The sequence below is a fragment of the Petaurus breviceps genome, unplaced genomic scaffold (assembly GCF_028583685.1).
Source record: "Petaurus breviceps papuanus isolate PSGF00001 unplaced genomic scaffold, PetGlider_PUasm1.0 90784, whole genome shotgun sequence".
NCBI lineage: Eukaryota > Metazoa > Chordata > Mammalia > Diprotodontia > Petauridae > Petaurus > Petaurus breviceps.
Genome location: NW_027187345.1, coordinates 10,415,168 through 10,441,431, shown reverse-complemented (window position 1 = coordinate 10,441,431; position 26,264 = coordinate 10,415,168). Strand labels below are relative to the sequence as shown.

Sequence of the window (26,264 nt, the reverse complement as noted above, 5' to 3'; positions counted from 1 at the left end):
TTTGGAGTAAGAAGGGACTTCAAAGCTACTTAGTCTGATCTATATCTGAATCACATTTTCTATGACGTACTGCACAAATCTCCATGTAGCTTTTGCTTGAAGACCACCATTGTGAAGGGGAACCGTTCCCTGCCTCTCAAGGGAGGCCACTCTACCTTGGTCTAGCTCACATTATAATGTCCATCCTCGTATCAAACGTAAACTACCTCTGTGCAATTTTAGTTAGGTTATAATTGGTGAGAAGGAATTATTCCACTCCTTTTTTGGAGCTCAGCTGAATTACTTAGGATATTGTATTTCATGCTTTCTAATACTCCAGAGGATCTGTGCTCCCTTCGACGTGGGTTCTCCCCCCAGCTGGTGAAACACAACCTCTCCGTGTCCTCCCATAAATACAACATGAGGAAATCCACACAACATGCTGAGACCTTTCCTTGAACTCTCGTAATATAACAGGAATACCAGTGAAGCACACCAGTAATCCATTGATTATCCTTTGCCTTTGTTATATGACTGGCCCATTTTTTTCATCATACATTTCTCATTTTTTTCTTTTTTGATGACAGCCTTTATTGTACTTCTTATGAGCATTTCTTTGTACTATGTTGTAACTTGCTCACGTGCACTTTGTTTCTCTCTTTTGGAAGATCTTTAAATAAGACATAGAATATTAAATATATAATAAAGATCTTTGTTTTAGGGAGATTAGGGCCATCAAAAATTAAAAAAAAAAATTTGAGATTTCCCAAAGACAATCTATCCTGCTTTTTTTTTTTTTTACTATTTAAACCCATTGTCTGCTTGTAGAAACTGTCCAAGATCTATATACACAGATAAAAATGTTTTATACTTAGTTTGTCCGTCTAGTTATATGTCATGATGCTAGTAAATCACTAATGAAACTCCTTGGGGGACAGGATTTTATTTTATGCTTAACATAGGGGGCAGGAGGAGACACATAAGGTTGGGAAACTTTGAATTTAAGATAAACAGAGAATCTGTTCAACATATTGAAAATCTGCAGAAAAACGAGCTTTGAAATTGTATAGACAATAACAAAAACATCTAAAGTACTTAAAAACTGTGGACAGTGAACATTTAAAAATTTATAAATACGTTCAACTCCTCCCTGCTGACTTTGGCCAGATGGTAATGAAGTACACAATGCATTACCCACATTATTTATTCAGACATTGATCAAACTTTATGATACATTTGTGACTGACTAGGAAAAAAAAAGCCAAACATTTGTATCAATTAATGACACTAAAGCAGAGAGGAAAATAAGAAAACTAGCACTTTAGATCATGGATTGGGCAAACTGGTCTGAAGGCCAGATCTGACCAGCCACCTGGTTTTGTAGAGCCCTCGAAGTCATAATGGGCTTTTCAGTTTTTCAGTAAAGATGTATGGTATTTAAACATGCAAAACCCAGTCTGAGCACAAGGCCCAAGTTTTGTACTTTCAGGCCATAGTGTACTGACTCTTGCTATGAACTCATTCCGGAGCTTCTGGCTTTGCCTCCTTTAAAGACTGGAACTTGATCAGAAAAGACTTTCATAGTCATTATTTAGTCAGAGGATGATCCTTTCCTTACTAAAACTTCCCTCTTGTTCTAGTCAGCCTTGTTGCATAGTCTTTTCTTCCTGGCTGCTCAGTCAGGCTAATATATTATACAGCACAAAACACTCACAGCTGTAGAACCTTAATTTTCTCATATGTCCTTTTAAATGCAAGGCACACCAACCTTGGAGTGTTGGGAGCTATTAGAACCATGAGGAAAAACAATTTACCAGGTAGATGATACATCAGGTTCAAATAATCTGTGTGTCTTCCAAATATTAAGCTCTTACAAGGCTAAAAAAATAAATGCAGTTATAGGATAGAGAATGTGAACCACCCACGAGCCCCACTTTCCTCCCTTCCTTTTTATTTCATATGAGTTATTTGTTAGGTAAAGAAACGATGAATAACTCATTACTAATCCTTTTCTTTTGTGAATTCCCACTTAAGGGGAGGAGATAATATTAAAAGATATTACTTAGGAAGCGCCTAGGTGGCACAATGAGTAGAGCACCGGCCCTGGAGTCAGGAAGACCTGAGTTCGGATCCAGCCTCAGACACTTAACACACACACACACACACACACACACACACACACACACACACACACACACACACACACACACACACACACACACACCCTAGCTGTGTGACCTTGGGCAAGTTACTTAACCCCAATTGCCCTCCAAAAAAAGTAAAAAAAAAAAAAGATATTACTTGCACATTGAATTACACACACACACACACACACCTCTTAGTTAAATCTTGGGAGACAAGTTAAAAATCTAGATCTAGAGAGTGTTTTAAAATACTGGTGCAGTCACAGTCATTAATTCAAATGCTTGTTGATTGGGAGTACAGTCAAGTGGAATGAATGCTGGTTTGAGGTTTGAATCCTAGAAACAACATTTGCCCCCAGACAAGTCACTTAATGTCTCTGTTTTTTTTCTTCTGCAAAATAAGGATAATACTTAAACTTTCTACCTTGTAAGATCATGAGAAAAGTACTTTGTATGCTATATTATCATTAAGTAGCTACTGTCACATCGTGCTAAGTTCGTTAGGAATTACAAAGTCCTATACATGGTCACTTCCCTGACTGAGCATACAATCCATTTAAGGAGGCAGTAGTTAGTCACTGCAAAGACAGAATTTTCATATATACCCCAAATAAAACTAATGCAAAACCAATGCACATGAAATTAGAAGGAAATAAAAAGTTACAAAGACAAATAGAAGGACTTGTAGTCAGCAAGTCACACTTCATTCAATGTGTTTTTGTATACTAAGCATTCAGAATAGTGCTGGGCATACAGTAGGTACTTAATAAATGATTGTTGGTTGGTTTATTGATTACCTCCAGCTCCTGAGCTCTATCTACTATTCCATTCTATTTTAAGTTGGCTTTCATTAAGTTAGTCTTTCTAGTGGTGATTGAAAAGCTGCACGGTGGGTGGAAGAAGGCTAGACTGCATTAACAATGATGTTTTGTATGTGAAAGGGAACATATAAGTCATCATCAGGGCCATGAATCACCTCTGAAAAATGTGATAGGCCTGCTATCTAGTAAAAAGTGAGGGAAATAGCCCAAATGTTACTAATTCATCATCTCCCCTCAAAGGAACTACGAGAAAAGCTGCACCCTCCATAAAGACTCTATAGAAAGACAAGGATAACTACACAGGATGAAAACGTCTTGTTGGCTTATAATCTGCACCAGTAAAGGGAGTAGCCACACTGAGGAGATCAGGGACCTAGAAATCATAATAAATTAGTCTAGAATGGGGCTTAATTTTCTATGTCATGGACCCCTTTCACAGTCTGCTGAGCCTAATACTTTTAAATACGTAAAATATATAGACATTAAGAAGGGAGTCAATTATATTCAAATAAAGTTATCAAAATGTTAATTTTAAAATGTTCACAGATGCCAGGTAAAGAACCTCTTCTCCAGAATGAAACTAAATACAATCTCATGTCATACTTGGTTCAGGGAAAATATTTATATTTCTTAATTGAAGGACTCATAGAAGCAAGAATTTTATTTGAGTCTAGGGCAAAAGTAATAGATTAGACAAATCAATAAACCAGCCAACAAGCATTTATTAAGTATCTTCTATGTGCCCATTACTGTTCTGAATGCTGGGTATACAAAGACAAAAATGAAACTATCTCTGCCTTCAAAGAACTTCTATCAGCAAAATTTATGGATATTTAAAGATATAAATGTATAAGGTAATGGGTGAGGGTGAGCAAAGAGTGACATTAGCAGCTTCAGGGTAATCAGGAAAGGTTTTATGTATAAAATGGTGCTTAAGCTGAGTTTTGATAGAGAGTAGGTATTCTAAGAGATGGATGGGAGAGGGCACTGCATTCCAAGCATGGGCAAAGGCATAGAGATGGGAGATGTCATAAGTAGCAAGTAGAGAAATTTGGCCAAATCATAGAGCACATGCTAGGGTGTAATGTATAATAAGCCTAGAAAAGTAAGTTCGAGTCATGTTATTAAGGATCATAAAGAAACCAGGAAGCCTAGAGTTTAAGTCCATCATGGTCAAGTCACTTGATCTGAGTTTCAGTTTCCTTGTCTGTAAAATACAGATTATAATAGCATCTACTTTACAGTGATATAAGATCAAATAACCCAATATAAGTCAAATACTTTAGCCTTCAAAGGTTATCTACAGATGTGAGTTGTCATAATTATTATATTAGAGCAATTGCATACATTGTTGTGAAAATTGCTTTAAAAATTTGACATTAAAATTTTTTTTAATTTAAAAAAGGGGGGTCAGCTAGGTGGCACAGTGAATAGAGCACCAGCCCCGGAGTCAGGAGGACCTAAGTTCAAATGTGGCTTCAGACACTTGACATTTAACTAGCTGTATGACCTTGGGCAAGTCACTTAACACTAATTGCTCTGCTTACCCCCCTCCAAAAAAAAATACATCAAGGTTTTTTTTTTTTTCCCCCAGGTAAGACTCGGAAGACTGTACCAACTAAGTCAACCATGGATCCCCACTTCAAGGATTTCAACAGAAATCAGCTGGCCAACTACCCAACACTGCCTTTAACTAAGTCAATAGAAGCTTTGAAGGATGGAGAGAAGGAAGCCCGGCTTATTAGCATTCACACTTCTGACACCTGTGGGGAGCCAAGTGTGATCAACTCCAAGACGAACCGAAGAAGCCTACCAGTTTCCATCTGTAGGAGCTGTGAGACCCTGGAGGGCACTGACGCCACAGAAACTTGGCCAAGGTCCCATTCCCTGGATGACCTTCAAGGAGAGCCTAATGCTAAACAAGAAGTGCCTAAAAAGGAAACAGAAGCAGCCCCTCAGAATGTACCAGAAGTGCCCCAAAAGACAACCGTGTGCAACTTGAAGGCAAAATGTCCCTCAAATGTCTCTTCTGTACAAGACCCACTGCTACTGACCCAAAGCATGCGATTTTCTGATCCTCAGAAAATTAAAACTAAGACATCAGACTGCTCATCTACAGTCTCTTCACATGGAACAATTCCTTGTTTGCCTAAAAATTATGAAGCTCAGCCTGCCTCAGTTAAACAGACTTTAACAAGGACTCCTCTAGAGGGTCACAAAAAAGGGCATAATCTTGAAGGAACAAATAACCCTCCGGTCACCAAAGAAAGGGTTGAAGTGGATCAGAGGGTCACTGAGGCAAGAACACAGCCAAAAATTCCTTCACAGCCTCCACCTGTTCCTGCCAAAAAGAGCAGAGAACGCCTCACTAATGGACTACACCATGCACCTGTTGCCCATAGTGGTGCCTTCTCTAATCCAGATGCACCATGCTTGCCAGTTAAAAAGAATAGCCCCGTTAGTCCTAGTGACTGTCATACAATAACAGTTTGTAGGTCTTCCCCAGAACAAGAGCCTGGCAGCCCCCCAACCACACGGCCACCATGGCTGTCTGAACTCCCAGAATCTACTAGTATTCAACAGCATGGAGTCAAGCTGGGCCCTCCTTTGACAAGGAAGATCTCCTGTGCCAGAGGAGTAGATCTGGACATGCTGGTAGAGAACAAGTTGCAAGCTGAAGTTATCGATCTCACTGAGGAACCATATTCTGATAAGGTATGAAGGTCCACAATCTCTTACTGGCTTTCTTTGAAACTCAGGTTGCCCTACAGTGGGCACTCAGGGAATGGAAGTCCCAGCTTAATCTGATCATCCTTTTCCTGTGAGGACGTTCAGAACAAACTGGAATGGAAACCTCAGTGGTCCATAGATAGATGCTCAGTGTTCATTAATATTCAGAATTATGAGTGTTTATAATTCATTAGGAAAACAGTACTGTTAAATGGAAAGGTCTCAATAGCTGAAATTGGAACTTTCTGCTCTGATTCAACCTGTTCATCCAGGTAAAGGGAGTTTAAGGCTTTCTTCCCCCCCACTTTGGCAGCTGCACTTTGTAGGAAGGACATCTGATGTTGAAAGAAGATGGTCTAGACAACTCTCTAAAGATCTACCTTATAGAGGAGGTACCAACCTTCCTTGCTAGAGGGGAGTTCCCAATAACAGTGGAAACAGAGCTCTTGCCTCATCTTTGCCATTAATTAACTTAGCATCTTAAGTAACCTTAACATCTCGTGCCTTAGTTTCTTCATCTCTAAAATTGGATAAATCATACCTGCCCTACTTCACAAAATTATAACACATTATACGAATGTTAAGGTAATATTGTTTTTAAGTGTATTAAGAGTCTTTTGTAGGATTATGGCAGTAAAATAAGAAAAGAGCAGAAAGAATTCATATGAAGCTCCCCCAGTGCTACACGTATGTCACAGAAATATATAGAAATTTAACACTTCATTCAGTAAACATTCCCTTTTATGTGCCTGGTAGTGTGTGCCAGGCTAGACACTAGAGATACAAGAACAAAAACTGAATAGTTTCTGCTCTTGCAGGACATTTTCAAAAAGTTAGACTCTTGAAAACTACAAATAAAAAATAGGGCCCTATTTATGAAAAATGGCATCAATGGCAAAGAGTACTGGTTCTACAAACCCCACTCCTACCATTGTGTGTGACCTGTGTGACCCTGGGTAAGCCCCTTAACCTCTCAGGGCCTGTTTCTTCACCTTTAATAAAAGGATTGGTCTAGATGACCTTTCAGTTTCATTCCAACACCAAATCAATGATCCTAGATACATGGTTAGTACTTGTTCTGCCTTATAAATTTTTAGTATGCCCATGTAATGGCCCATCTTACAGGAAAGAATACTTTGTAACACAGTCCTTTTAACACTTCAGTAATGCAATTCACTTAGAGAATCAAGAAGGAACCTACTTTACCCAATTTTTGCTTTATAATAAGTAGCATTATAGAAAAGTTAAAATGTCAAATATTAAGAATGTATTTGTGATTTTTTTTTTACCAATAACTCATGAAGTTTAAAAACCTTCTAAAATTGCACAGTTCAAATCAGTGCTTTAAAAGTCAGTTGCTTGGGGAGTTGTGCAATGACTTAAAATACAAGAAAATTGTATTCAGTGCTTCTAAGAATTTCCCTAGAAAATGAAGTCATTTAAAAGATAAAGAATAGATTTGTTTCCAAATAGCAGTCTCCAAAACATCCAATTTGCAATTTAAAAAATAATGAATTTCTTTTAAATAAAGCTTTTAGTGATACTTGATAGCTTTTGAAGGTCACACCATTTTCCTGGGTATGGCGTATCTTGGGGAAAAAATGTACTATTTAATTTGATAGATGGGTAGATTGGTATAAAAGAGCACTATCATAGAGAGGACAGGAGCCAGATGTCTTGGGTTTCAGTCTGTTCTAAAGCAACAGCATGACCATGGGCAAATCATTTTATCTCTCTGGGCCTCAGTTTCCTCCCTTGTCACTTGAAGAATTTGGACTAAGTGATCACTAAGGTTCTTTTTGATTCTCCCTTGGGTTACAGCATGGCCGTTGTGGGATTCCTGAAGCTCTAGTACAGAGATATGCTGAAGATCTAGGTCAGCCGGAGAAGGAGATTGCTGTGAAGATGGACCAAATCCGCGTAAAGCAGCTTAGGAAGCAGCACCGGATGGCGGTAAGCTCAAGCACCCTGCCTTCAGTCTTCTTTTGAGTCTTCAAAGTAACCTCAACTTTCATTCCAAGACTACAAAAATGGGTTTATAGATGGCTAAGGAGAGCTACAGGAGACATCCCCTTCCCCCCAAGTCAGAAGATGGGTGGTGAGCAAATACACGGGTGCAAAGTGCATAGCTCCTACTGCACCAGAAAATATGCATTAAATATGGAATTATACCTTGGAAAAGACTTGAACTTGCCCTTTAGGAGTGGGTACGGGAAGGTTTGCTGCTTGTGAGTTATTGTGAAGTAATGCATTGTTCTACATTCTAGCTGTTTCTGGAGGATGACATTGAACTTAACACAAAATTCAAATTACAGTCAGATTGTTTCCTAATATATCAATTGTGTTAGAACAAATGTTATAGTAGAATTTACTGTGTGTATATATGTGTGTATATATATATACACACATGAATATATACATATAAATCACAATACAGATACACACATATATACGCTTATCTTTAGTGTATATTCAAATTTGTCATGGAAAAATTACTTAAAACATTTTATACGCATCTTATTTTGTCCTATCCCATTATCCCACCCAAAGAGTAGTCTAAAGGACTTAATTTTGGTCTACAGAGGCCAAAATTTGAAAATTATTGACTCACAAGGAGCACAGGAAGACAGCAGTGATGGACAGCAAACATGAACCATTGGGCAGTCAGAACACATGTCTGGCCTTTGAGCCCACTCCAGATACTTTCCCCAGTGTAATGGCTGCCAAGATGATCGATGCCATCATCTGGAGGTAAACATGATGTACTCATTTATTATGCTGGTCTGGACATTTGAAGCCTCAGTGCTATCTCCTTCCAATTGTAATTGGAGCCATTTATAGAGCACTATTTACCTTTAAAATGCCATCATAAAAACCCAGTCAGGGCTAGTCTTAAGACTTGACACCCACATGGAAAATCTCCCTTCCTGATATATGCCCTTCTTCCACCCAACCCTATACTCTCAAGTTGCTGATCCTTTACATTTTCACATTAAATCGTTGTGTGTTTGCCTCCTGCTAAAGTAGAGATGTCCTTAGAAGTAGTATTTTAAGGAACTGATCATTTATACACATTAGTGTGAGTGACTTAAGAAAATGCTTTTTGAAATCAGGTTTTAATAGGTAGGAGTATAGAAAGAGAATAAGAGCCAATTCAAGTTTATTATTATTAAGTACTTGCTTTGTGTAGACAACAGAGGGAGGGGAGCCTATCCAAGAGGAAAAATGATGCAGAATGGTAAGTTGGGCTCTGAATAAATAAAATTTATTCTCTTCAAGAGCACCTTGAAAGGAATATCTTAAATTCTTTCGTATCTCCTACATCCCTTGTATGCAGGAAGCATTCAGTAATTATTCAATGACTAATGTGGAAACATATTTAATATGATCATACATGTATAACCTATATGAGATTGTATGACATCTTGGGAAGAGGGGAATGGGGGGGGATTCAGAACTCAAAATCTTATAAAAACAAATGCTGAAAAATAAATTTAGGGAAAAAAATTATGTTCATTGATTGATAGTTCTGCCTAGTGCCATTCCAGTATGAGGTTTTAATAAAAAGAAAATTGGCTGAGGAATCAAAAGGACTTCTCCCTGACTCATCTATTAAAAACAAAAAAAAAAGATCAATACTAATACCTGTCCTACCTATTTCTTATAAAGGTTGCTAACATCACAGAGTTTCACAGGATCTTAGAGATCATTTATTTAATCTAATTTATTTAATCTAACTTTAATTTATTTAATCTAATCATTTTACAGCCAAGGAAACTGAGGCTCCAAGAAGTAAAAAAAAAATCTGTCCAAGGTTAATGATAAAGCTGAAACTAAACATCAGATCTCTTACTTTTAACTTCTCACCAATACCGTTTCCCTCAGATCATTCCACATCCCAAGTGAAATAATATATATGAAAGCACTTAGATAAAGTGTATAACATACTCAACTGAGGCTAGATTAGATGTGGAAGATAGTTAACTGGCCTTAGAGTTAGGAAGATATGGGTTTCAATTCTACCTCTGGCACATACTGGCCATGTCTTCCTGTGCAAGTCATTTAACCTCATAGAACCCTAGTCAATCCTCTCATCACATGCTGCAGAGTATAGGCTGATTGATCTACATTGGTAGAGGGAATTCCCTCACCAGAAGTTCCCCAAATCACAGGTCTGGTTTTTAATCTTAATCCAAAAAAGTTTTTTTTTTCTTCTTTTTAAATACAAGGTAGGAGGCATAGGTAGGAGTTTCAGCAAATTAAGACAGTGGAGGAACTATACATGACATGAACAAATGATCCTAAACTTTGGGGTCTTTGAAAAGCATGATGTTGTAGGCTCAAAGAAGAGCTCTAGACTTGATGTAAGAAATTTCAAGGAACAAGACTGCTGCTAAGTCACGTACAATGAAAGAATTCTGAGCTTTCTCCTCTCTCCTTATCTAGATCCCCAGTGGAGGACTCACAGAAATCTGCAGAAAACCCCTCTCCCCAGGATGTGTGACCTCGGTCTCTGACTGGCTGATTTCTATTGGTCTGCCTATGTATACTAGCATCCTCACGGAAGCAGGATTCAACACACTGAGCCAAGTGCCTTCTCTGTCACAGACTTGCCTTCAGGATGTTGGCATCACAGAGGAGAGACACATAAGTAAGCTCGTCACGGCAGCCAGACTCTTCAAACCACCCCTGAACCCGGAAGCCATGTAACTGAAAGTGGGAGTCCCATTAATATCCACTACCCTTTCTTTCACTGTGCTTAATAATACCTGTGCAATTTCTACAAATGGCCTCCAGAAGAGTAGGGCCAGCCATGGACCTGGTTCCAGCACAGCCAAGTGAAAGCTTGATCAAGAACTGGAAACTTTTTTCTCAGTGAAGACAAGTAACCAGGGCCATCCTCTACCCCAAAGGAAAGTCAAAGAAGAATTTTCGTTTTGAAAGTTCATGGGAACCACCATGCAAACCTGCGACAGATGTCATTTGCAAATCTGTCTTTTTAGGGTAGGATAAGAATGGGTGAATTGTTTGAGGGAGCTAAGCTGGTTTCCCAATGTATTGGAACATCATTCTCCTTCCTCTTGCTCTGTATAGTACTGAGCGGCCAAACAGGTTTTAGCTAGGCCAAAGTAACAGACTCTGGAGTTAGTTTACAGTATTGCTCATTTTCAGTTACTCATGGGTAATTAAATGAGACTGGCACCAGGAACAAAAAAAGTCTTGTTTTGGTTTGGGTTTTTTTTTCCCTTTGATAAAGTAAGTTGTTTTATAATAATTGCTTTCTAGCAATCAGCTTTTTATTTGCCTTAATGTGAGCTCTTAAGCATTATCGTAGCTGATGTCCAGTCACCTGTAACCATATTTCCCGATCTTCAGCTTAGACTGCCATCTAACATCCTGGGATGTTTCTGGACAAAAACAAACAAAAAACTGGCTTTTTTTAAATGTCTCACTTTAAGATGGCCAGTGTTTAGGGTTGCTTTTCAGGCACAATGTTCATGTTGGGTTTCAGCTGTCAGACTAACAAAATCAGTAAATATGTCTACAATTTACAGAGATATCTTTTCTTGTATGTGTATATGTGTGTGTGTGTGCGTGCAGTAACTGCCTTTCATTTTAATCATTTTTAATATTGTTACCGTGTCAATCATACTCCAGCATCAACTTGGTATTATGACCACAGCCATTCCAGACTTTATTTTATCTGCTCATAGGCCATCTTTGTAAAAGCCATTAAGAGACTGAATTGTTCAGGAGAAGGTTTCAAAGAAAACACGAGTTCATAGGTTGGGTTTTTTTTTTTTTTTAGAAAGAGTTAAGTTGTTTATGTTGCATTTTTTTTAAGTTGCTGTCTTTTTCTTTTCTGGATGCTTCTTGTATTTCAAAGAAAGTTTCATTTATGGAGGGTCGGACAAATGATTTTTAGCCATATCTGTTAAGGATTTACATGTATTCACAAACTGATGTAAAATATTTTAACAAGTTCCATCTTTTTGCAGCTTAATCTCCTGTTTTCTAGCAGATGCCAAATTCAAAGAACTGACCTATTAGATAGAGTTATGCTATATCCCCTCCAATAACATCTTTTAACTTCTTATTACAAGCACTCATTTGTACAATAGATGTCACAGTCACAATCTTGATAACTTTGGACGGACACCGGGCTTTGCTTAGTCAGTAGTTACAAATAACTTTCATTTAGCCACAAAGTTCCCCGTGAAAAAATATTTCATTGTGTCCAAAGTACCTTTTCCTACTCTATCACTGCCAGCAGGTTTTTCAGATAAAAGAGAGAATCTTTATGGTGGCATTGTTAAATAGGAAGATTAGGCATGATTGAATGCTTTGGTCAGTGGCAAAACTTTAACGACTATATTAGACTTTATTTTTTGTTGCCATTTTGTTTTCAATGATTTCTTTCTCAGTAATATTCAGCTTTTCCAAGATCTGATGTAAAGGAGATGCTGGGACACAGTCTAAGAACAGTTAAAGCTGTCAACTTTATACTTAACCCTAATTAGCATGTCATTTTATCCCAATGAAGCACTTGCATTCACGTGTCTCCCTTCATGTTTCTAGAAACGACGTATTTAGGGTACCCAGAGGTTGGGGGTTGCTGGTGTGACCAAATTAACTGAAAATATTTCAGGAGATAAATCATGAGATGTGAGGTGGGAAGTGGGCTCTCCTCCTCTCTTAGCAATTGGAAGAATAAGCCAGAAGGCACCTTTGGAAGCCCTCTGTAAACCACCAAGAGTGCCATAGTTTGAAGCCCTATGAGACCTGGATTAGAGATGATAAATTGCATTTGACAAACCCCAGGGAAGGAAATTTTATCTGAATTACCGAATTTTTCCCCCCAGTAGGTATTTTATTTACTAGAATCAAGAGAACTAGAAACTCTTGATCATTTCAGAGAGTCGGACTAGACTCTGTGTCACCTTGCCTTTAAAATGATGGGTGTATTGGGAAGGCAGGGGAGGTTTGAACCAAATCTAGGAACCATCTATAATTTTAAGAAGTTGGGGGGCAGTTTCCAATTTAAGTAATCTGGGAAATGTGTGTTTTAAATCCTGGCTTTTCTGTGGTTTTACAATTTGTTTTATGTTTGATCTCCTTTCGCTTTATACTTTTAACTTGATCCTCGAAAAGCCTTAAGTTTCTGTGTGTGGTTGTCAACTGAGGTTTGAGTGGTCAGCATATACACTTCATCTGACAGGTGGGAGGTTTCAGCCATATCAAATTTTTAATTAATTCTCTGTTGGGTGCAATTCTTGAGCAAAAGTTAAGCCTGTTGACTGTTGGAAAGCACAAAAGAAACCTACTGAGCAAGTTCTGACTCTGGCAGATACTTGTTACATGTCCACTGTGTGTAATTTTAACTTCAGAAGTTGTCTGGCAGGAGCCAGTCCCAAATACTGTTTACATTCCCAGATAATTTAGCTAACACATAACCTTTTGCCAATGCCCTGTTCTTCTCGAATCTAAGTTTGGGTGAAATCATAAGATTCCTTTATTGGAAAATAGTTCCTTTCCCTACGCATAGCTGGAGAGGTCAGTTCACCACACTGCTGGTGGCATCTCATTTGCAAGGGAAAAAAGATTGTACTCTGGGTCCAAGTTACCTTGATTCTCATTTGTCATATTTAGGGGAAACAAAAACTGTCAAGCAAGTGACATTAACAACTAACAATGTTGCACTTTCTGTATATGAAATCAATATTTAAATAACTTATTTTTCTCCATTGCTGTTCTTAAACAATGTAAGTAGCTGTAAGATACCAGTACCAATATGTTCTTGCAATTTGCTTCAGCCCAAGAAAGCGGTGTATTGTTTAAAAAAAAGTGTAAAAAGTTATTGTGCTGTTTCATTTAGCAAAAAAAAAGTGGACAAAAGGGTTTTCCTGTGTATCAAAACTTGTCTATAATTATGTCATTTCTGTTGATAGAAAAAAGTAAATAAATTTCTTCAACTGAGTATGTCTGAGTTTTCTTTCAACTCATGTATCAGAAATGAAGAAGGTCTTTGGGGGAACTTTTTAAAAGTAGAAATAACTATTATATATGATAAATGATATTTATAAACATTATTATGTTAAGAGATCTCCTTTCTTAGGGAAGTTTCTCTTTACTCTTCTTATTGATTCAGGTTTGGAACAACATATATTCATCTAAATTCACTCATCTGCTTGAGATTATCGTTTCCAATTAAGTTTTACAAATTTCTCTTCTTCATTTTAAAGCATATTTTAATATCATAGAATCTGATACCTGAAAGGGAGATCTCCTTAGGCCACCTCCCCCAGTGCCATGAAAAAAAATCTGTTGTAAGAGAAGCTGAGGCCAAATCACTTAACAAATTTTTATGGCTAAAGAGGGACTCGAATCCATGCTTCCATAATGAGAAAGGAGGAAAGAATTAACAAATTCAAATAAGAGAAATTTAGCCTACATTTACTGTGGAAATGTTTGGAATGTTGGTGCAACTCGGCACAAAATATGTGGTCATGAACACTTGTATAAGTAGAATTTTTTAAATATACTAGCACAGTTCTCGGGGAGAAATGGAGTGAAGTCTGTCAAACTATTTTGAAAAATTTAAGAATTCTGATCAATATGGTTATCAAACATAATTCCAGAGGACCAAGGGTGAAACATGCTATATACCTCCTGGGAGAAGGGGAGATAGACTCAATAGGCAGAATGAGCTTTACATTTTAGACATGGTCAATGGTGTAAGGAATTGGGGGGGAGCGATTTGTTTTTCTTCATTATGCAGATTTGTTCCTATTTAAGGTAGGAGGTGGGAAAGAGAGAAAAGTGCTTTTTAATTGAAATAAAAAGTTTAAGCACAGTTCAGATCTATGGAAAATAGGTTAATCAGAATGCTGCTGTTCAGTCATTTTAGTCGTGTCCAACTCTTTGTGACCCCCTTTGTATTTTTGTTTTTGTTTATCAAAGATATTAGAATTGTTTGCCATTTCCTTATCCATTCTTTCTCATTTTTCAGATGAGGAACTGAGGCTAAGAGGGTTAAATGACTTGCCCAGGGTCCCACAGCTAATAAGTGTTTTAGGTTAGATTTGAACTCAGGAAGATGTCTTCCTGAATCCAGGCCTGGCACTCTATCTACTGTACCCCTGGAATAAGAATACCTGGGTTCAAATCCTAGCTCTGCTATGAAAGAACCAACATTGGGCAAGTCAAATTAACCTCTCTGGGACTCAGAAATAAGGTTAGACTAGATGGATGACCTCTAAGGTCCCTTCCAGCAACAAATCTCTGATCTCGTTTAATTCAAATAATAGGGTCATTAATTTGGTTTACGAGAACAGATTTTTCACATTCAATTTTAATCTGGACCTGGATTGTTCAAGTTGAACATTGAAAATAAGTCCAACAGTGGACTTCAAATCTTAGTCAGTCCATGGTGACCCCAGATCACAGGGTTCAATGAATGCAATTCCTGATTCCTGAAAAGCCTCGAGTAGATGCAAAATTTGCTCCTAATCTTAGTACACAGTACATTTCATGTCTTCTGTGACAAATTATAAATTGAGAGGCAGTGGAGCATGCAATCTGGCATCAGGCGACCTGTGTTCAGGTTTCAGTTTTGCTTTCTATGGCCTGTGTAACTGTGGGTGAGTTACACCTTCCTGACCCTGTTCCTCATCTGTAAAATAGGGGTGGAATAAGTTGGACCAGATGACCTCAAAGACCCTTCCAAATCTTGATCTATAATCCTAATTCCATTAAAAACTTACTGAGGAACTTACTAAGTGACAGTGCTAGACTTGGAATCAGGAAGACTCATCTTCCTGAGTTCAAAACCGACCTCAGACACGTACTAGTTATGTGACCCTGGGCAAATCATTTACCTGTTTGACTCAGTTTCCTCCCCTGTAAAATGATCTGGAGAAGGGAATGGCATAACACTCCAGTATCTCTACCAAGAAAGCCTCAGATGGGGTCATGAAGAGTTGGTTACAATGTCCCTGTCTCTTTTTTTTTTCTGCCACCAACTCACTTTTTCTGAGCCCTTATTGAAATCATAACCTGTTTCAGTTGAATCCAAAGTATAATGAGCAAATGCCCCAACAAGAAGGACTGCATATGCTTACAACTTAAACAGCATTAAAAGATGTTAGAGCTATTAAACTGTTTTTTTTTTTACTCCCCTGGTATGGAGGGATCACTTAAAGAGACTCAAATTAGGAGCAAACCAAAACCTTCAAATGTTTTTACCTAGTATCTGTTCCCCAGAAAGTAACTGATTTGTTAATACTATAAGGATTTACTAAGTAATAATAATAGTTAAGTTTTACATAACACTTCCTATGTGTCAAGCACTGTGCTAAGCACTTTACAAACCCTGGAAGTGTAGGTGTTATTATACCCATTTTACAGATGAGACTGAGTCAGTCAGAGGTTAAATGACTAGCTGTGGAGACAGCTAGAAAGTGTTTGATGTGAGATTTGAACTCAGGGTTTCTTGAGTTTAATATTCTATCCACTGTATCACACACCAGGTGTTGAAGACAAAGATAAAATGAAGAACTCACTCTGTATAGTTCCATTCGAAGTGAATTCTGACCATGTTATTCCTCAGATAGGACTCTCCATCTCCTGACTGTGCCTTTTTACAGGCTGCCCTTCAAGCTTTGAATGTTCTCCCTCTTCCTCTTTACTTCCTGGCTTCTTTCAAGATTCAATTCAATTCCTTCTTTCTGTAAGAGGCCTTTCACACTTACCCACTCCATCTGTGCCTTCTCTTTGTCATTCTGTCCTATTTACCGTGCATCTATCTTGTTTATGTGTAGTTGTTTGAATGTTTTCCTTCCCTAATGGAATCCAAGAACGATGAGGCCAGGACTGGAAAAAATAATAAACTTAGCACAGTACCTAGTACAAAGGAGACATGTTTGTTGGCTCAAGGGGATGATAGTTTGTAACGGTTCTGAGCAAGGGGTGACATAATAATAAACAAATATAATTATTAACTATATTATGTGATATAATATATAATAATATTGATATTAAATATTATTATAAATAAAAATTCATTCAATAGTATTTGCCCTTTGAAGAAGATGCTTTGGGAAATGACATTTTAACAAAACTCCTTAGAATTGCTGTTTATTTCCCTCTCCCCTCTTTTTCACTGATGACTGCAGAGGTTAAATGACTTACCCAGGGTCATACTGGTAAGCATTAGAGGTAGAATGTGAACTCAGCTTTTCTGACTCCAGTCTGTTGGAGAGGTTTTTAAACCATATTACACTACCTACTTTGGTGGTAATGCTATTCTCTAGGCTGCTGCTGTCTTTTGCTATCATTCAACAGTATCTCCAAATCATTGCTTTCTATAAGTGTGACCAATGGCAAGTCAACAACATAGTTAAAAAAAAAGTCCCACTTCTCAGACTGAAGCATTTAAGCATCTTTTATTCTGTTTGCCACAAATCAAACTAGTCTGTGAAGTGATACATCAAGACAGAAACTACCCAGCCCCCTTTAAAAGTGCACCGAGGAGCGGCTAGGTGGTACAGTGAATAGAGCAACAGCCCTGGAGTCAGGAAGACCTGGGTTCAAATCCGGCCTCAGATACTTGACACACTTACTAGCCATGTGACCTTGGGCAAGTCACTTAACCCCAATTGCTCTCCAAAAAAGAAAAAATTAAAAAAAAATAAAATTGATATAAAAGTGCACCGAACATGGGACAGCTAGGTAGTGCAGTGAATAGAGCACTGGCCCTGGAGTCAAGAGGACCTGGGTTCAAATCTGACCTCAGCCACTTAACGCTTACTAGATATATGACCTTGGGCAAGTCACTTAACCCCAAATTGCCCTGCCTTCCCCCCTCCAAAAAGACAACAAAAAAGATGGACTGAACAGACTCCCAAAGTTCCTCCTTCCAACTATAAAACACAAGCATTCTAACTCCAATAAGACTGTCCACTTCAAAATAACATGCACCAGAGGGCACTGCTCTGCTAGCCTGAAACAGGGAATGTGCTTGTAGCCAGCCTGGGGGAAACTGTAGCTAATAACCAAGCAGAATTCAGAGCAATGCCGTCAATGGAAGCAATGATAGAAATGAACTTGGTATGATTCCCACCCTCTGCAGCTGGAAGAACAGCTGCTCTGCCCTCCACCCCATCCCAAAGCAAAAGCATCCAGCTGCAAAGCTGAGCAATTGGACACAAGGGGAGTATTTGCAGAAGGCTCAGACCAGAAAAGAGCCCCAGGTCATCAGGATTATGTTAAGGTTTTGCCATCTCCTCCCGGCCACCAAGCCGCCTATTCAGATTTCTTCTGGAAGTTGAATCAAGGACAGAGGGTGGGTGAATAGGAAGAGTGGTTGAAATTGCAGAAGCTTTAATCTGCTCCAGTTGACAAGGGCAGCCCCAGGAGCATATCTGTCCTCACCCCCTCTGGTCCTGCTGCTGCTGCTGCAATTGATACTGCTTCCTCTTTTTCTTCTCTCCCTTGGGAGTCTGCATAATTGGCAGATGCAAGGAAGCAGTATCAGATTCCAGAAGAGGTGGTCTCCTTTGAATTTTGGAGTGAGACTCTGCATTCCAGAAAGGGAAGGGGGGAGAAAGGGAGGGCTTGCCTATACTTCAGTACAAAGAGTGGTTCATTGCTTGCGACAGATTGCTTGTACCCTTTGAAACAGGCTCAGCAGATTTGGAATCCACAAAGTAGAAGTGAATGGTTAGGGCATTCTTAAGCAGGGTTGTTCCAGAGAGGATCTAGAATTTATACTGAGATACTCACTGATAATAGTGCCTTTTATCTCATCTCTTTGGATGAAACCATTTCTTCTGGAAAAACCTACAATCGACAAGCCCTGGAGTCAGGAAGACCTGAGTTCAAATCCACTTACTAGCTCTATGACCCTGCATGTCACTTAACCCCTGTTTGTCTGTGAGGCAGTTAAGTGACTCCGTGAATAGAGCATGGGGCCTAGAGTCAAGACTCATCTTCCTGAGTTCAAATCCGGTAGCTGTGAGACCCTGGGTAAGTCATTTAACTCCATTTACCTCCGTTTCTTCATCTGTAAAATGAGCTGGAGAAGTAAATGGCAAATCACTCTAGTATCTGTGCCAAGCAACCAAGAGAGCTGTCTACGGGGTCCTAAAGGATAGGACGTGACCAAACAAGTATTTTTAAGTGTCCATCATTGTGCTATCATCTCTGAGGGGATGCTGTTCCTCATATAAGACACACTGTCTCCTGACTTCAAACATTTTCACCAGCTGTCTCTGATGCAAAAGTCCCACCTTCCACAAGCTTTCCTGATGTCCCTTATTGCCAGTGCCTCCCTCTGCTGATTGTCTCCAGTTTATCCCATCTGTATCTCATCTGGCCATGACTATCCATATGTTGTTGCCCCCGTGAGACCATGAGCTCCTTGACAACAGGGATTATATTTTTACCTTTCTTTGTATCCCTAGAGCTTAATTTAGTGCCTGACACATCAGTTGTTCAGTCATTTTTCAGTCATGTCCAACTCTTCATGATCCCATGTTAGGGTTTTCTTGGCAAAGATACTGGAGTGGTTTGTCATTTCCTTCCCCAGCTCATTTTATGGATGAGGAAATTGAGGCAAATGGGACTAAGTGACTTGCCCAGGGTGACACGGCTGGTGTCTAAAGCTGGATTTGAATTTAGGTCTTCTTCACACTAGGCCTGGTGCTCTATCCACTGAACTGGCACATAGTAGATGCTAAAGAATTGCTTGTTGATATAGTAACTGAGACCTCTTGCAGATCTAAGTCCTGTGATCTCAAAGTGGTCTCTAAAGTCCTGCAGAATTCATTAGATCAAAATTAAAAAAAAAAGATTCTTAGAATCAGTCTTTACAGATGAAGAAACTGAGGTCCAGGGAAGCTAAGTGAGTTATCCAAGGTCACACAGGAAGGAAAGTGGCAGAAGTAGGATTTGAACACTGGCCTTTCTGATTATGGGCAAGTAGGTGGCAAAAGGGATAGACTGCCAGGACTAGGGTCGAGAAGACCCATCCTTTTTGAATTCAAATCCAGCCTTAGACACTTCTGTAATGGTAATGTAATTTGAATTTGAAGCCCCTTTTTTGTATTGACGAGTAAGCAGGAACTTAGCACTTAGTAACTAATCAAACCTCTATGAAAGAAACAGAAGGTATGGATCCCTGTTCCTGAGGTGATAGGAAGGGGTTGGTTGAAACAGGAAGTAGCTAATGCTGTGTGTATGTAAGGAAAAGCCCCAGAGAAGAAGGGTCAGAATTTCTTAGGACAAGAATCTGGAATCCCAACAGCTACAGAAGAGAAATGAGAATCGAGAACTGAGTCAGAATTTCCTGAGAACTTGTGGTGGCAGAGCTCTTTTGAAGAGGAGCCTAGGAGGCTGAGGAGGAGCCCAGGAGTACAGGAGCTCCCTCTTCCCCCCCAGTCTAGATAAGGTGATTCTGATTTTTTGAACAAGCTACAGAAGACTGAGGAAGCATGACTGGGATGCTTAGACTTTGTTTGTGGCTTGGTTGAGCCTTGAATTCCTGGGAATAGAAATTGTGAAGGATTTGAGGTGGACTAGACCCTGTGAACTTCATTGTGGAACAGGACCTACCCAGAGAGCTGAACAAGGAACTGGGAACTGTCTGCCTTTGAATCCAAGTGACTGGTGGATTCAGGTAGGAGTTGACTGCTCCCAGTTAAGATGAAAAGACCTCTCCATGGGTACTGAGTAGTGATGAAATTGTAGTTTACTGGTGACCTAGGGGTGGAGGGTCTGTGTATTTTCTAATGATTGTACTTAGTGATTAATGATACTTAGTAATTGGTTGCTGAATAAGTGACTGCTTGAGTTAATTTAGTGTGCCCCTTGAGTGGAAGACTTTGACTATTGTACTTTGAGATGATTGTTCTTTGTTCAAAACTTTGTGGCCACTATGGTGGAAACCACGTGGCAATTTTAATAAGCTGCTGTGAATAGTATATTGTGATTTTCTGCGATAAATTGTAACACTGTGAATGCTATACTTTGACTTACTGTGAATATTTTGCTCTGATTTGTTATAGAATAAATAATGTTCACTATACTGTGTAATCAGAACCTTAAAAGCTTTTCACAGTAGCATTCTTCTGGAAAGCTGCTCATGTGTGGCTTTACAACTTCCTAATTGTGTGACCATGGACATGTCACTTAATCCTGTTTGCCTCAGTTTCCTCATCTGTAAAATGAGCTGAAAACAAAATGACAAACCACTCCAGCATCTTTGCCAAGAAAATCCCAAATGGGGTCACGAAGAGTTGGACACAACTGAAATAACTGAACACCGATAAAACTTTCTGATTAACTACTAAGCCAGGTACCCTCAGCTATGAAGCTTATTCGTGGGGGTACGTTTGCTGCTGATGGCACTATATCCAATGTCAAATGATCTAGGACCATAGATTTTTGACCTGCAAGGGACCATCTGTAATGTTAATGGGAGTTGAAGATCTTCCCCTCCCATCAATAGGCCTCATGTGGAGTCCATTAAGGGAAGCTTGATTAGGGGAAGCTTGTTTTCCAGAAAGGCCCACACCTTTTGTAACTTTGTAATTAGGCAGTGGCTCCTGAGGGTTGTGATGCTCTCTGACCCCAAAGATACTATATATACTCTGGGGTTAGCATTTTGCTTTGGGGCTTACTCATGTGAAGAGTATTAGAGAGATGCAGCCAGATGAGACTCTAGGGAGCTGTTAAGGAGCCCCCAGCTTTAAAGACCCAGATATTGGCACTCCTCTCTTGTAATGTATGTATCTATGTATGTAATGGTCAGACAATTGGATCTGTCGATCTGTGATGTATGTTTTATTTGGTCAGACAGTTAGAAGCCCTGTGTCTGTTGGTCTTTATACTATTATTTCTGCTTGTAATTTCTGTTTGTATTTTCTCTGAAGTTCAGGATGCTGACTTTTTCCCCTGAACTAAGTAAATTATATATATATATGTAAGATTGTTGACCCCTTTTGAGTTGCTTTCCTTTAGAAAAGTAGATCAAAGAATTTCCTGTGTGCTGGTGTTACACCCCCATAGCAGCTACAAGTAGCATTGCTGTTACACCATTTAGTCTAACCTTTTGATATTAACCAAGAAACTTAAAGTACAGGAGATATTTCACAATTTGCCCAAGGTCACAGGGGCATAAAGTGGTATAGCTGGGATTTGAACTCCTGTTTTTCCTCTGTTGCCAAATCCAACATGCTTTCCACTTCCCCTCCTCTGCTGCCTCTGGTACTTAAAGAGAACATCATCTGCTGAGAGGACCTTATCCGAAACTCAGGGTGGTGGGGAGAGAGGCAATGCTCATTTTGTTTCAGGGACTCAGTCATTTGATCTTGTGCAGAGAAAGAGAAAGGAAAAGTGCTAGTAGTCACTTAGCTATTCTCTATCCTGGCTTTTAATCTGTTTTAGATCTTTCTTCCTAAGCATACTGGAAACAGGGTGTTTCCAATCAAACTCTTTCAAGAGACACTTGAAGTCAGCAAGACCTGAGTTTTAATCTCACTTAAAACATTTCTTAGCTAAATGATCCATGGCAAAACACTTAATCCATCTTAAATAAGATAAGTAATATAATTGACAAGCCTTAAGCAATATGTAAATATGATCCACTAGCATAACCCCACCTTGCTCACTTATGGAGTGCTACAAGGTCTACCAGCTCTTCACATGTTTTGAAGGAACTCTGCTTTGGAGAGAGGGCAGCCAGAGGACAATGTCAGGACACTGAATATTTAGAAAGGGTGATGCCAAGAGAAAGAAGAGAGAGTTATTAAAAAATGTGATGTCGAGGTTATGAAAATAACCCCAGCTTTGCCCAGACTGACTCTGTATATAATCAGTATTAAATCAGTATTAAAAAGATAAATATTGAATGGTTCAGTCCTCTTTTTTCTAAACTCTCAATCTTTGTGATCTCATCAACCCTTCCAGCTTCAATGAGGGACAGACTTCCAAATCTTCCAGCCAAAAATTCCAGCCCCAAATTCCAGCCTACAAATCAATTCTATAGAGTTCACAGGCTCCAAAGTTAGAAGAAGCAGTTATAAGGCTGAGTATCTGCAATCATGAATTGTTTCCAGAACAGGAAGGAAGGAGAACAGCCATCATCTTTAAACAGGCTGCATGCACTCAGTGAGAGGGATTATATTATATGTATATGGCAAATATCTGTCCCAATGTCTTACCCCATATTCTTAGACAGTAATAGTTACTCATAGGATACATAGTCAAGCAAAGACTCATTTAGACTTTCATTTTTTTGGAGGGGCAGTTGGGGTTAAGTGACTTGCCCAAGGTCACATGGCTAGTTTTTGTGTTAAGTGTCTGAGACCAAATTTGAACTCAGGTCCTCCTGACTCCAGGACCAGTGCTCTATTCACTGTGCCACCTAGTCTCCCCTAGGCACTCTTTTCTTATCTAGTTCAATGATGGAAAAGGAGGAACATCTATGGACAGCAATGTGTTGCAGGGTTCAGGGCTCCAAATTTAATCGAGGGGCCAAGGCTGGGGCACCCACCTGTAGGACGAGAATGAAGGTGGGTCTCCTTCTGTGCTCCAGCTCCTGGTCTGGGAGCATACTCTTGAGCATTGAATAATACTCTGATTTGCCTGAAATAAACATCTATGGACTAATACTCATTTTGTTTAATTAATTAATTACCACCAGCTAACCTGGCTGACCTGTAGCAGTATATAATGATAGCTACGGAAACAATGTTAATTTAATATGCAGCAAATGTAGGGCAGTGAAGTGAATACCATTCCTCCTTTGAAATCATAGATTTTCAAAGATTCTTCTTACTTCAGGGCCCGTGCTCTACTCACTGCGCCACCTAGCCACCCCTGGTTTAGACTTTCAACGAAGTTGAAAATCCTCAGGGGTGAATACAGAGATAAATGTAAGATGAAATGTAAAACTGAAGCTGTTTCAGGTAAAAATGAAGCATTTAACACCTTGGAGGTCTGATTTGAACTCGGGTTTTCCTGATTCTGAACTCAGAGCTTTACCCATTGGGCCACCTAGCTGCCTCCTACACAAACAGGGGTTAAGTAGTTTGCCCAAGGTCACACAGCTATTAAGTGTCTGAGGCCAGATATGAAATCAGGTTGTTTCTGACTCCAGGCCCAGTACTCTATCTACTATCCCACCTTCTACCTAGGACAAATAGGAAAGTGCTAGTTAGGTTGGGAAGGGCTTTAAATACTAAATAGAAAATTTTATATGCAATCCTGAAGGTAATAGAGAGCCCCCAAGTTTATTAAGTGCAGTGGTGTTGGGGTCAGACCTATGCTTTAGAAAATTCACTTTGGTAATGTCAACCATTACCAGAGTTTATTCTAAGAAAAGACAAATGAAATTAGGCTCTGCCCATGTTTTAATTTCTCTCAAGCTGGTGACATGTATTGCATGGGAGTTGCAGTTCAGAATTGGGCCCCTCCTAAGGGGGCCAGTCCAGAACTGGCTCAATTTGGGGGTTAGGGGTACAGAGTTATATGATCTTTGAAGAGCAGGTGTTCCCAAATGGTGCCAATCAATTCTGATTGGTCAACACACTGGGAGGTGAGTTATATTAAAATGAGGGTCTTGGGCTACTTGACTTAGGTCACTTAATCTTAGTCAAAGAGACATCAATTTCCATATGAAGAGTCTTGACAGTAGGGAAGAATCAACATTTTCCCAGACCTGTCTGGGCAACACAACATACAGAGCAGGAATTAGATTAGATAAAAGGGGGAGAGGAGAAACTCTGAATCTCCAAGATAATGATTAATAAGAAAAATCATTTTTCACAGTAATTGAATTGAAAATGGATTGGAGTAGGGAGAGATTTGAGGTAGGGTGACCATCTAGAATATTCTTGCAACATGACCAACAAAATGGAGGAGCAGAGACTCTCTGATCTTCCTCTCTGAAATAGAGATTATATATGAGACAAAGCAATTTTAACTGTCTCCATATTCTAAGACACCAAGAATTAAGTAAAAACTCAGTTTACTAACTGAAGACAAAGTTAATCCCTAACCCCTACCCTTGCTCACTCAGCTCCCTGTTGTCTCCCACCAGCGACCACATTCTGACAGGGCCACACAAGTTGACCCCCTGGCTTGCAGTAGAACTCATCTCCCTCTTCTGCCACATAAAGCCAAAAGGCATAAGCTTACTCTGCCTGCCCTCTCCCTCCTTTCCTGTGTCAGAAAAAACTAAAAGGTAAAAGTTTGCTCCAGAATTGTGTCATAGAAGGAACTAGGGTATAATACTAGTGTATGAAGTAGTCTGCTAGACTTGAGGGAAAGGGGACTAGCATCCAACTTGGGCCAGTTCTGTCCTAGAAGTCAGGGCAGAGACCAAAGCCGGTGATTCATGAATTCTCCAGATTGGGAGAAGTCTGAGACAATTTTGAGGCACAGTCCCTGAGGTAGTCACCATCAAAGGGGAATGAGTCAGAAAGTGAGACAAACAGGACAATATAAGGAAAAATAACACAGAAATGAACAAAGATCTCACGTGGAGGAAAATGAATGATAAAGCAATAGAAAGAATATTAAATACAAGAAGGAAATATGACCTCTAGGTCAGGATATTGGGCCCAGAAACGTGCTCACTCTAGAAAGAACAATACTTGTTGTTGAAGCCAGGAAAACTCTTATTTTATTTTATATTCTTTGTGAATGGGTAACTCCTTAAAGGAGCACACTTGCTAAGGCTAATTATTTCCTATTGCCATTTCAAATTTCCCCCCTTGTTCCCTATTGGCTAGATGCAACCTACTGAATCACCTATGTCATTGAACATCTAACTTTGCCTTTTTCATTGAACATCTAACTTTTTTCATTAATGATTAAACTAAACTTTGCAGATTATGTCACCTTGCCTTTCATCTTAATCTCCTTTGTTCTTAAGATCCCATTATTCCAGGTTCTCCTACAATTTCCAGTAGGTGAAGAATAGTTTCATTATTTGAAGGTCTTTCTCCTGGTTGCTTGCCAGTTTTGTTGTTTGTCATTGGAATCGTTAAACTTAACAACTTTATATCTTGGCATCTTCAGCACAAGGATAATTTTTTTTCTTCTGATGGTGATTGTGGATTCTTCTCATTAGCACATTGTTTTCTATGCCCAGAACTTATAGGCAGTTTTCTTGTAGTTCTTGCACAGTTCAGGTTTTTTGACATGCCATGTTTTTCTAGGAGACCTATTGTTGAGGTTAGGGTGCTGGGACCCAGAAATTCAAGGGCAAGTGATGGAGGGGGAATGATGGGGATTAGATCTGAACCTCTAAAAGGAAAAGACCGTGTCTTTGGGATCTGAACCCCAAAAAGGAAAAACCCTGGACTTTTCCATGTGGCCTAGGTCCCTGGTGTTTACCCAGGGCAATCTGACCTTAAGGACCAGATCTCAAAGACATGGTCTTTCCTTTTTAGGGATTCAGATTCTATCCCCATCAGCAATAAATAAATGAATCAAAGGCTAAATGTATCAACAATGCAATATTCACAATGCCTAAGTGTAGCAGCAAGCACCCCAAGCGCGTCCTCAGGGTTTGCAGCTACCA

General features: G+C 39.3%; 1 protein-coding gene across 5 annotated transcripts in view; it reads left to right on the top strand.

The window, feature by feature from the left end:
• Nucleotides 1-13,652, top strand: part of SASH1 (SAM and SH3 domain containing 1) — a 407,307-nt gene extending 393,655 nt beyond the window's left edge. For all 5 annotated transcript variants that reach the window (XM_069069719.1, XM_069069720.1, XM_069069718.1 and 2 more), the window contains 3 exons: nt 4,539-5,659; nt 7,496-7,627; nt 10,121-13,652. In XM_069069719.1, coding sequence (XP_068925820.1) covers nt 4,539-5,659; nt 7,496-7,627; nt 10,121-10,384 — 1,517 coding nt within the window. In that variant the 3' untranslated portion in view covers nt 10,385-13,652. The remainder of the gene's footprint in view (nt 1-4,538; nt 5,660-7,495; nt 7,628-10,120) is intronic.
• The last annotated feature ends 12,612 nt before the right edge of the window (nt 13,653-26,264 follow it).